This window comes from Rhinopithecus bieti, unplaced genomic scaffold (assembly GCF_001698545.2).
Source record: "Rhinopithecus bieti isolate Rb0 unplaced genomic scaffold, ASM169854v2 scaffold_13014, whole genome shotgun sequence".
Taxonomy (NCBI): domain Eukaryota; kingdom Metazoa; phylum Chordata; class Mammalia; order Primates; family Cercopithecidae; genus Rhinopithecus; species Rhinopithecus bieti.
The window spans coordinates 74,199-85,805 of NW_016807364.1; the positions used below are offsets into that span (position 1 = coordinate 74,199).

Below are 11,607 nucleotides of genomic sequence, written 5' to 3' on the forward strand. Positions count from 1 at the left end.
GAACTTACAATAGAAAGTTTATTTTTTGTTCCAGTCAGTATTTTTTCCTTAAAAACAAATACAAAAAAAAAAAAAAGCTGATCACAGTTTGCTTAAAACAGACAGACTTGGACAATATTTGTAACTTTGTTCACAAAAACATACATCACTGAAGCTGCGCTTATAAGAGCCACTTCCAGAGTTCGTGCAAAGGGTCCTACAAAGGCACGCAGGGACACACCGCTTGGAGTCACAGTTTTCATCACAGAGTCACTAGTCACTACACGTCGAACAAGTTGTGTCTCATCAAGTCACCTCTACAACAGCATTAATTACACAAGGAATATAGGTAGTTTGAATAAAAATATCTTTAACAGCTTGGAGCTATTGAGACAAGAACACTTCCACGCACATGCACAGTTAAACAACTTGAGTGCAACACACAACATTGGCACTAAACGAGATTGAAAGGGGACTTTTTGTGTGTTTTTTTCTCTTTTTTTGTTATAGTTACTTCAAGTAACACAGCTTGCTTCATATAAATAAGTTAAAACATCTATTTTTTTTTTTCAAGACAAAGCCATTCAGGACAAAGAGATGAACAGAAAGCAGATCTACTTATACAGGCGCTATAATGGCAATAAACAGGCTCATGATTAAAAGATGAATTAGGGCTACAAGAACAGGGCTTCTTCACAGAAGGAACACAAGGGAGTTTCAGAAAGTCACCTTAGTACTGACACTACGCGGGATCCGCTAATACTGCTCAGTACTTTAAACGCTCAGATACTCAGGGACGGAAGGCCCCTCCTGCCGCGGCCATGCTCATGCTTTTCAGCTTATTATCTTTTTTCCACTTCATTCTCCGGTTTTGGAACCAGATTTTAATTTGTCTCTCGGAGAGGCAAAGAGCATGTGCTATTTCAATCCTTCTTCGGCGTGTCAGGTAACGGTTGAAGTGGAACTCCTTCTCCAGCTCCAGGGTCTGGTAGCGCGTGTAGGCCGTCCGGGCCCTTTTGCCTTCCGGGCCGCCTATGTTGTCTGCAATAGAAAAGTCAGCGGTTTAGCTACCAACTCCTGTCTTCCAAAGTCCGCCAGGGGGACAAGCTTGGGTCCTGAGCAGGGAACCCAGGCGAAAAGCTCAACAAGTTCTCCCTACCAGCCCGCACACCCCTCCCGAATTTCCTTCCCTCTTCCTTTCTAGAGAGAAAACAATACGATTTGGATCCTGGGAACAATCTGCCCATCTGAGGCTGGGGCCGTGTCCCGGAGGACTCCGGCGTTCCCTGGCCCCTCTCCTGCCCTCTGCGCCCAGCCCCGGGCGCCCCGATCGGGAGGCACAGCCCTCCCAGGCTGCCCACCGCACAGAAACCCAGGAAGCAAGGCCCTTTCCTGAGCGTCCAAGTGGCCTTCGGGTCACCCTCCCTCAAAGTTCCAGCTCCGAGAGCCGCCTCCAGTTTCCAGCCTGCAGGGTTGGGGCGCCTGCTTTCTTTCTCTTCCCTTCCCTTTCCTTCTCTCTCCCTCCTGCCCCCAAAATTCAGAATCCTGCCGGCTCTCGCCTCGATTCTTCCCCCCAAGCCCCTTTTCGGGGGCTCTAATTAGTAACGCTGTTTCCCCAGCGTAGCCCTCCTCATAAATTATCCGCCCTGACAAGCCCGATTCACGGCTCCTACTGCCATCCTCTACCTCTCTGCGTCTTGCTCAGCTGGCCTGACCCGGGAGCGCGTTCCAAGGCGTAGGGTTCCAGAGGGGTTTTTTGCTTCCTCCCCCTTTCAACGTCTAAACTGGCCCAGCGAATGCCTATTTCCCCCACTATTTGTGAGCGCGGGGTGCTTGCAAAGAAGAGGAGGAATGAGGAAGGCAGGGGAGGGAGAACGGCAAGGAGAGGCTCCGCAGGGCTGGGAGAAACGAGACCAGGAGAGAGACTGGGAGAGGGCGGCAGGGGGAAGAGGGGGACCAAGAGCCGCGTCCCCGCGGTCGAGTGGATTTAGGAAAAGGCTGGCTTTACCATGACTTATGTGCAGCTTGCGCATCCAGGGGTAGATCTGGGGTTGGGCGGGCGGCGCCGGGCTCGGCTCGCTCTGCGCACTCGCCTGCTCGCTGCTGGCAGGGGCGTCCTCCTCGGCTCCGGACGCCGTGCCAACCCCCTCTCTGCTGCTGATGTGGGTGCTGCCGGCGTTGGCCGAGGCGCCGCTGGAGTTGCTCAGGGAGTTTTTCCCGCCGTGGTGGCTGTCGCTGCCGGGCGAGGGGGCCACGGCGGAGCAGGGCAGCGGGTCGGGCGGAGGCGAGTGCGTGGACGTGGCCGGCTGGCTGTACCTGGGCTCGGCGGGCGCAGTGCTGGCGCTGGCCGCGTAGCTGCGGGCGCGCTCTCCGGAGCCAAAGTGGCCGGAGCCCGAGCGGCCGACGCTGAGATCCATGCCATTGTAGCCGTAGCCGTACCTGCCGGAGTGCATGCTCGCCGAGTCCCTGAATTGCTCGCTCACGGAACTATGATCTCCATAATTATGCAACTGGTAGTCCGGGCCATTTGGATAGCGACCGCAAAATGAGTTTACAAAATAAGAGCTCATTTGTTTTTTGATATGTGTGCTTGATTTGTGGCTCGCGGTCGTTTGTGCGTCTATAGCACCCTTGCACAATTTATGATGAATTATGGAAATGACTGGGACATGTACTTGGTTCCCTCCTACGTAGGCACCCAAATATGGGGTACGACTTCGAATCACGTGCTTTTGTTGTCCAGTCGTAAATCCTGCCTGATGACCTCTAGAGGTAAACTCGTGCACTAATGGGGGAGTTGGGTGGAGGCGAGAGGGGTGGCGCGCGCGCCTCGGGCGCGTGCCCGCCGCCAGTTGCCGCCGTTCAGTCGGACTCGAGCGCCACCCGCTGGAGGCAGGGCGCATCGCCCAGTTTCCGACCGGGGGCTGCAAGGGCCGGGGTCGAATTGAGGTTACAGCCCATTATGGCAAAATTATTGCATTTCCCTCGCAGTTCCATTAGGATGTACCAATTGTTAGGCCGTCAGCTGCCGATCGCGCGCCCGGCGAGGATGCAGAGGATTGGGGGAAGGTGGTGACTTGCATTTTATTTACAACAACTTTATTTCCCCCGTTTTGCAGCCCCTCTTATTTTTGTGTCCAGGTTGGGGTCGGTTCTGCCCGTCCTGCCAGCAGCTCTGAATTTTGAAAATACAGATACCACCTTCGGGGAAGGGGGAAAGTCATTTAGCCAATTGGATAAATAAATCCTGCCCGCAGCAGCAGCAGCTACAATTACGGCTCTGTTTTAGCGAGCGCATGAGGGACAGTGTCCCTGCCGCTCTTAAATGACAGGCGTCTATTAAAGATAGCTTTTGTGTAGTGTTTCTGCAAGGCGAGGTCAAATTCCATACACTTTTATAACCGTAGTCGATTTTTCTTTCGTGTGAATATGGTTTTCGTGTCATTAGTTTGCTATTTGATTTGCTAACGTATCCAGCCTGGAAAATCTTCATCACAGGGTCCGGTTCCTCGAGCCAGCCAGGCCCCATGTTGGAGGGTTCTCCTCGAACCCAGCGAGTGGGCCCAGGCTCCCTGCAGCCGCATAGGCTGCTTGGGGTCTGGGGATCCGTGGGGCGGGTTACTGGGGTCTTGCTTAGACCTCCAGGAGTAAAACGAGGGTGATAATGGAAGCATTTCTTGGCAGTGCGTAGTATCTCTGTAGTTATTTTCCACGGCTCCGAAAGATTCAAGTAAATCACAAATATAGCTGAGAGGCAAGTGGAGTCTCCCCGCTGGAGGCCCGGCGTTGCAGGCGCCCCTGGCACGTCTGGAAGCCAGGACTCTGGCGACTTCCATGGCCCTGGGCCCCTCGTTGGGTCCTGAACGCTGCTGTGGCGGCGACGCGGGCGCTATCGGAGGCAGGGAGCGGGAATCCGGAGCCGGGGGCCTGAGGGATCCCAGGGGCTCCCCGGGATGTAATGTTCCACCCGCACCCAGGTTAGCTTGCCTCGGCTAAAGCTGCTTCTTTTCCACTGACGGTTGCACACGCGGGACCGAGACTGGGCTCTGTTGGGGCCCCCTTTGTTCCTCGAGCTTCCTGTTCTGGGAGGCGGCTTGGGAGGCCGCGACAAGGCCGGGCTCCAGCACTTAGACCCCCTCTTTCCACTGGCCAGAGATAATTTGATGATGCCCTTCGGGACTTACTGGCGAGGGACCTAGGCAGAGACTCCCAGACGCGAAACGGGGCTCGGCCCAGGGGTCTTTCCTCCCTAGCAGCCCCACGTCCCGAGGTCGGGGAGCTCAGAGGCACTAGCACAGGAGCCCCGGACGCATTCAGGGCGCACCTCAGAACTCGGGAGCCGGTTTGGGCAGCCTTGTGGAGTGGGACTGGGTGTATGCAATGCGCCCCGCTCCACCGCTGGTATTGGCTGTGTGTGAGGTTTTGTTTTGTTTTGTTTCTTAAGAAATAAATGCACAGACGCTTGCAAAGCTCCGGGCTCCCCTGAAGCTGCGGAAGCCCCCGGATGAGAGCAGGCGGGGAGAAAAGTTGGGGAGCAGGCGAGGGCAAGGGGGCAAAGCCGAAGGAGGTTGCAGCGCTGGCCTGATCCCTGCCCAGGCGTCTACTCGCCCGCCTTTGCCTCTGAGTCCTCCCCGCTGGGCTGCGTGGAATTGATGAGCTTGTTTTCCTTTTTCCACTTCATGCGGCGGTTCTGGAACCAGATCTTGATCTGGCGCTCGGTGAGGCAGAGCGCGTTGGCGATCTCGATGCGGCGGCGCCGTGTCAGGTAGCGGTTGAAGTGGAACTCCTTCTCCAGCTCCAGTGTCTGGTAGCGCGTGTAGGTCTGGCGGCCTCGGCGCCCATGGCTCCCGTACACAGCACCTGCGAGCAGAAACAGCCGGGCGCCGGTAAGCCAGGACCTGGATGGTTGACCCACTCAGCCCAGTGACTTCCACAAGGGGCATATGAACTGAAAACCACCCCGCCTCCACTCCAGCCTCTCCCACTATGTCTGGGGCCCAAAGCATACTGAATGGGAGATTATTTCATACCAAGCGAGATGTTTTCCACCTATAAAGACTTGGGGTGGACATTATTGTTTTTGAAAAATCTGCCTCGTAGGAAAACCATTACAATCAAAATAACAGAATGGGCATTCTTAATTTGGGACGCCCAGGTCGTGTTTTTGTGGGGATGCAGGGTGTGTGGGGGGGGGCGTGGGGGAGGTGTGGAACCATATAAGTAGTGTACACACTCTGAATTCATAGTGGTCTCTCTGAGGATGCTACTGTGACCAGCCATGTCAGAACTCAACACATTTTTTGAAGAGTTAAAAATGGTCAGCCCTCTTGAATCTTTACACATTCTCCCATATTATATGACCCTTCTGAGAAATGCAGAACTCCCCCAAGGATAAAGTGGATTTTAATGCAAAACATTATAATTTTAACAATCCGCATTAGGCTCTGTTCTAGGGAATTCCTAGGAGTCTTTGGGATTCCCTGTGGAGTCTTTGGAAACCAGAGGCTAAGAGATGGAGCTATAGTTAGTCTAGGATTTCTAGCAATGTAGGATTGTGTTGGGCTGTCTGATCTGTGCCAAAGATCCCCAAGGGTGGTGGGGATCCCTCCAAGACAGGTGTATGAACTCAAGCATGGGCTCAGAAGAAGGCAGAAGTTGGCTAAGAGTGAGCAGTTGAGTGGAAGGGGGAGGAGGTGAGGGAGGAGAGAGAGAAAAAATCCTGAGTCTGGGGCTGTGGCCCTCCAAGGCTTTGGGGAGACACTGGAAGAGGCCAAATGGCCACCTCCCTCTGTACGGGTTTCTGAAGGGCAGAAAGGAGAGGGGGTTGGGAAGCAAAGGGTATTTATAAGTGATCAGTGCAAAAGGCCCTCTGGCTTGGGAAGCTGAGCAGGGTACCCAGGGAGCATGGGTCCCCATCAGCCTCTCTCTCTCTTCAGGCTGTCACAGGTCTCATATATGTCTCAGTGCCCCCATCCTCCCCTAAAGCGTCACCTTACATGGACACTGGGGCCCTGCCCTTCCTCTGCCATGGCCTGATTGTCCCATTGGGAACTGATTTTTTCTTCTCTTTTAAAAAGCCAAAGAAACTTTGCTAGTTCTTTCCTCCTTTCTCTCTATTCCTCTTTCTACTCTGTTTCCTCCTTCTTTCTTTCTTTTCCTGCCTCCTTTCCCCTCTCCCTCCACTGTCTTGGGATATGCCTTACCCGCGCAGGAGTTCATCCGCTGCATCCAAGGGTAAACGGGACTCGTGTACTTCCGGTCGGCGCCTTCGTCATGGAGTGCTTTGCCCTGCCCGCTGCTGCTGTCGGGTTTGTACTGCTGCTCGGGAGAAAAGTGCAGGTAGTCCCCGGGGCCCCTCTGCTTGCCACTGCCCGAGGGCGAGGCGCCACTGAGGTCCTTATCAGAATAGAAACACGAGGCCCCGTACTCGTAGGAAGCCCGGTTGCAGGCCAGGACAGAGTTGGACTGTTGGTAGAAACAAGGTGAGGTGTACGTCTTGTCCGGGAGACTCGACGCCCCGTACGAGGCCGGGAAGGGCCTCAGCGCGTCATAGCCGGCCTGGTAGAGGGGCAGCTGGCCCAAGAAGGAGTCCTGGCCGCTGGGCAGGCTCCCGGGGAAAGTGGGATTCACAAAATAGGAACTCATTTGCGCGCCCCTCTGCAGGACTGTGATTTGTTGTGTATTAGTACATCTGGCTATAACTATTAGTAGTCATCGAACTGGTTTGTTTCTGGATGGCCGAACGCCAAAAGCGACAGCAGCAAATCGCACCAGCTGACGCCGCGGCGGCCAATGGGAGCAAGCGCCGGAGCCCGCTCCCCAGGGACCGCGGCGACCGAGGCAGCAAAGTTACAAACAGCCCCCAGCTCGCCCGCCCGCCGTCCGCCCGGCAGATTAATGGGCGCGCACAGCCAGCCGGCCCGGCTCTCTTCCTGAACGCCAGCGGCGGGCACGGCCCGTTCAGGGGCGAGCCGATCAGGCCAGAGTAGGGACACTAACGCTCCGGCCGCCGCAAAGGCCCCGCCAGGCCCCCCTCCTTCCTCCTCCCCTTTTTGCTTTATTGAATTTTGCGGGTTCCCCGCCCCTCCTCCTCCAAACAGGAAACCTGAAGGTCCTGCGCCAGGAGGGGCGGTGACAAAGGTGGCTTTGCTCCCTGCCGGCCTGCACTCCAGGCACGGCCCCGAATTGCCCCTCCCCTAGCGCTCCCCTATTCGTGGGTGCGAGTTCTTGAGCTGGAGCAAGGGCCATGAGAAACCAGGCCTTCACTCTATGCTCTTCACTCGTGCACCTTAGCAATCGGTGAACTCCCTTATTCTCTCCTTCTCCACTCACACCAGGGGCCTGGGCCTTGCAGCCCAGAGCTGAAGGATCACCTCGAGCTGACCAGGACTCAGCCAAACGTAGGTTCTTCCCACCCATTCCCTCCTCCCACATACACATCCTGTTTGAGTCCCAAGGGGCTCAATGACCCGCGCCTACCTGGTCTTAAAGCACCCCTTCCAGCTGGGCGTCCCCGTCCCACCTTTGAACCCAGGGAATTAAGAGGCCAGAAACCACTGGTTTTAACAAGAAAGGACCGACAGAGCAGTGGCCGTCAGACTGGGCTCCTAAGCCAGCCGAGGGACCTGCTCCCCTGCCCAGCGCCTGGGGACTCGGCATCTGCTGCGAGAACCGCTCAGAGCTGAGGCGGATAAAAATCCAGATGTGGAATCTTTCTGTCCACGTTCCAGAGGCACAGAAGACGCAGGGGCCCTGGCCAAGCTGGGCACAGAGGGCAGCTCTGCGGGGCCCAACGCCGCGGGATAATTGATGGGCTCTGTTTCCGGGGCGCCCGACAACCGACACTGTCCTGGGGCCGCCCTCTTTACTGCCCTTCCTGGGATCGCACGGAGGGCTGCCGCCCCTCAGTCTCTCCGGAACCGGGAACAGTTGTCTCACCGGCTCCAGAAATCCTGAACTGCTTTCATTGCTGTTCCAGGCCTGGCGGTCCCCAGACAGGACATTAAAAGACTGTCCTGGGCTGCTCACTCTTGCCTAAGAGGTGTGCCTTCGAGATAGTTGACTTTTACAACACATGGATCAATCTCGTTTTGTAAAATGTGATAGCAGCCCAATGGCATTTTTACAACTGTGTTTGTTAGGCTTGTAAAACCCCTTGAATTAGCTTTAAAATCCTCAATTCTGTGGAGGTTGAAGAAAGACTATTTACGTGATTTGGATGGATTTCTGGAGACTGTTTACAGATCTGTAAAACCCTAGCCAATGCAGGCTCACCGGTTCCGGACTTAGTGGGGAGGTGGCAATTGGCAGTGTTCCAGTAGGAATCTAGTAATGACTTAGTCTCTTCCTTGCTTTTTCAATTTTTTTCCTGAGCTCTTCTCCCCCAAAGGGAAAAAATTGGGAAAGGACTGGCCTAAGGTCGACCTCCAAAGAGCCCAAGAGGCACACCTGGAAGGTGGCTACTAGCCCGGCAATGGGGGCTACCCCTGGAAGCTGGATGCCTGTTCCCCAGTCAATCTGTCCTGGAAAGGGTTTACTTTGCATATAAAGCAGGGCCTTGAATGAGAGGATAGAATTGGGCATTTCCCACACATTACTTCAGGGAAAGAATTCAATAGGTGAAAATGAAAACTGGAGTCAAAAAATGAAAAGGGACTTTTAAAAATAGCTGTTTGAAGAAAATAATGTTTGTGGGGTTTTTTCTTAAAATTATCAGACAACGGTGATTTTAAGCAAGTTATTGTTTAAGATGAAAACAACCGTTTGGAGATGTCAATCAATGTTTACATTTATAATTTCCTTTTCATTCCTCTATGTCCCACACAGTGGTGGGGTTGGTGTCAATTTACTGTTGTTATTATTATTTGTCATGCCTTGACCAGGATTCTCGATCTAATTATTGTTCCAGATGACAAGAGAATTTGATTTCTCAGCTAAGAGCCAGAAAACATTTTATTTCTAGCTTCTATAGGCCCTAAGATGGAAAAATATATATTACATTGGAATCTTTACATGTTAGCCAAGGCTAGTGCATATCATGTTGGCAGCTGACCAATTCATTTCTCCAACCAGATACACACACACACACACACACACACACACCTCTCTCTCAGAGAGAGGACCATTCCGGCAAGAACAGGCAGCCCAGACCCTCCAGAGAGCCTCTCCTGCGATGGTGAGAATGGCCACCCCAGGGCTCTCTCTCTTCCCTGCCAAAGCCACGCAGAAAGCGACTTACCTTACAGTTTCTCTCCAAGGGGGGCAGGATGGCGAGCTGGGCCCCACCGTCTGCCCTTGCCCTGGGCTGCCCATTGAACAGCTCCACCTTCGCCAGCCTGGAGTATGTAGGTGTGGTACCTTGAAGGCCACCTCAGTCCAGCCAGCTCGCTAGCCCAGGCCAGAGCCCAAAGCACACAGGTGCGGCCTCTGCCCTTCACAGGCCCTCCCCTGGAGCCAAAGCCGTCCTTCTTTGCCATAGCCCATCCTCCTCAGAGCAGCCAGGCCTACAAGCCTCAGGACTACAGGTAGTCTCTCCGATTTCAGAATCGCAAAGTCAGATTGTTCCCTGAACCAGCGTGCACCCCCAGGACGCCTTGGGACGTGCAGTTTGGGCAGAAGTAGCCATGTCGTGCCAGGCGGCCTGTGCAACCAGTCTCCATGGTGCTGGAGTGGGGGTGGGGGGAGGACCCGAGTCTATACCGGCGTCCAGCTGCGGTCAGGGGTAGCCGAGGCGGGGAGATTTCCCGGCCAAATAGGCTCTGGGTGATAGCCCCCAGGTCCCCTTTCGTCCCCCTCTACCCTGCTTGCTGGGAAATCTCTGAGGGGCCCGTACAGCAGTCGCGCCAGGCTGCAAGAGGCGGGCTGCAGCTGGCGCCGGTCCCGGCGACGGCCACGGCGTGGCAGCAGCGAGCGCCAGCACGGTCGCAATAAATAATCCGCCAGCGGCAGCCGCACAGGCAGGAAGGCAGCGACCCTAGGATGCAAATACGCCGCTTTATCCGCCCCGAACGCACCCAGAGCACGGGCGAACGTTCCAGACATCCACAGCCCCTTCCTATTTATCGAATCCATACCAAGATATTGTCTCAAGATGGGGAAACAACAACCCAAACAAAAAATAAACAAAAAGAACCTCGGACTCCTTTCTTGTCGCTGTCCGGGGAGTTCCCGGGGCAAATCTGGTCTGATACGCACTTAGGCCGAGCTACAGTTCGAGCCACCGCGCTACGCAAAGCCACCGCCAGCAGCACGCTCCGCGCTTCCTCCCTGGCAGCTCCACAGTCCTCTCCCGGCTCGCGGGAGGTGGGGAGTGCGGTCGCCAGTCCGTTGCGCCAAGGTGGATTGGGGGGTCCCCCTATCGCCCAGACTCGGTTTGCGTCCTTCCTTCAACCTTAACTGCGGGCCCCTGCCACCCGCGCTAACACCATTATGTCCTCTGCACCGAAACTTCCCACCAAGTAACACCAATTAACCCCATCCTCTCCTCCAACACAGAATTCCACCCACGCACCTATTCCCTCTCCCAGCGCTTCAGACACCTCTCTCATCGAAAAACTGGGCGAAAGGAAGCCGTCAACGAGCGGAGAACTCTGGCTGAATTAGTAAGTTTTTCTCTGTTTCTCCCTTTCACCTTTCTCTCTGAAACCAATTCCCACGGAATAGAAGGTGCTGTGCTGATGCTAATAAAATGACTGTGGATTAATGCACTTTGTCCTCACCTCTTCCCACCTTCCCAGGTCAAAAACGGTTTCCTGTTGTTGGGGAATCCAACAAAACCAAATAGGGCCATGAATGAAAACATAAAAATCCAAACCCAAGGGGCTGGCGGGGAACACAGTGTGCCGGGCCACTTCCTTTTGGGCTTCACGGGGTCACTGGGGAAGGGAAGAGAGACGACCCAAGGGATGCTGCCCTGTGCCTGGGCGCTGTGCCACGGAGGGCCGAGGGAAGGCGGGCACTTACTGCCAAGGCGAGCCAGGGAGGGGAAAGGGACTGGTGTGTGTGCGTGCGTGTGTGCCTGTGTGTGTGACATGTGTGTGCTGTAGTGTGTGATGGGGGCGAGTGTGAATGGGTGAGTATGGTAAGGGGGAGTGTGCCCCTCCTAAAGCCTCCCTGGATGCCCTCTCCCACCGCTGCCGCCGCCGCCTGTCACCTCACCACCTTTGCTCCTATCTCCTCCCCACATGTCTCACCTTCAGACGGCGACTCCCAGAAGCTCCTGCCCCTGTGACAGCTGTCGCTTAGGCAGCCCGAGAGACGAACTGTCCTCCTTCCTGGTGCCAGAGGACGCAGGAAATTAGCCAGGTTGCGAGTTGCAAAGCTGCTGCCGCTGCGCCGGGAACGGGGCGCGCCCCATCTCCAGCCGGAGCCGCCAGGCCTGGCCTGGTCGGGGCTTCCCTTCGCTCGCCATCTCCGGACAAAGCGCAGCCCAGCCGGGCTGGAAGGCAGAGCTCCGAAGCAGGCAGGACGGAGCGGAGCAAAAGAATGCGGCTCTATTCTCGCAAGGGAAATTATAAAAAAGTTCATGTTCACGGTTCTCATCCACATGACCGACAGCGGCCAATGGAAGGGCCGAACAACTCATAAAGTTGTATTGCAAAGTTGTAAATTTTCATAAACAACAACGGA

The 11,607-nt window shown here is 55.0% G+C and overlaps 2 protein-coding genes and 1 long non-coding RNA gene across 3 annotated transcripts; 1 reads left to right on the top strand and 2 right to left on the bottom strand.

Annotated features, from left to right (window-relative positions):
• On the bottom strand, window positions 1-2,907 carry HOXA5 (homeobox A5). Its single transcript, XM_017881457.1, has 2 exons — window positions 1,988-2,907; window positions 1-1,020 (listed from the first exon to the last, which is right to left on the bottom strand). Exons 1-2 carry the CDS (start codon window positions 2,880-2,882, stop codon window positions 770-772), a joined length of 1,146 nt encoding a protein of 381 aa, XP_017736946.1. The 5' UTR covers window positions 2,883-2,907; the 3' UTR covers window positions 1-769.
• Window positions 2,908-4,504: 1,597 nt separating this feature from the next.
• Window positions 4,505-7,002, bottom strand: HOXA6 (homeobox A6). The gene is made up of 2 exons (XM_017881458.1): window positions 6,183-7,002; window positions 4,505-4,839 (listed from the first exon to the last, which is right to left on the bottom strand). Exons 1-2 carry the CDS (start codon window positions 6,622-6,624, stop codon window positions 4,580-4,582), a joined length of 702 nt encoding a protein of 233 aa, XP_017736947.1. The 5' UTR covers window positions 6,625-7,002; the 3' UTR covers window positions 4,505-4,579.
• A 1,193-nt stretch (window positions 7,003-8,195) lies between these two features.
• Window positions 8,196-11,587, top strand: LOC108535447 (uncharacterized). Its single transcript, XR_001887231.1, has 2 exons — window positions 8,196-10,580; window positions 11,178-11,587. It is a non-coding gene; the product is annotated as an uncharacterized LOC108535447 (long non-coding RNA).
• Window positions 11,588-11,607: the final 20 nt, after the last annotated feature.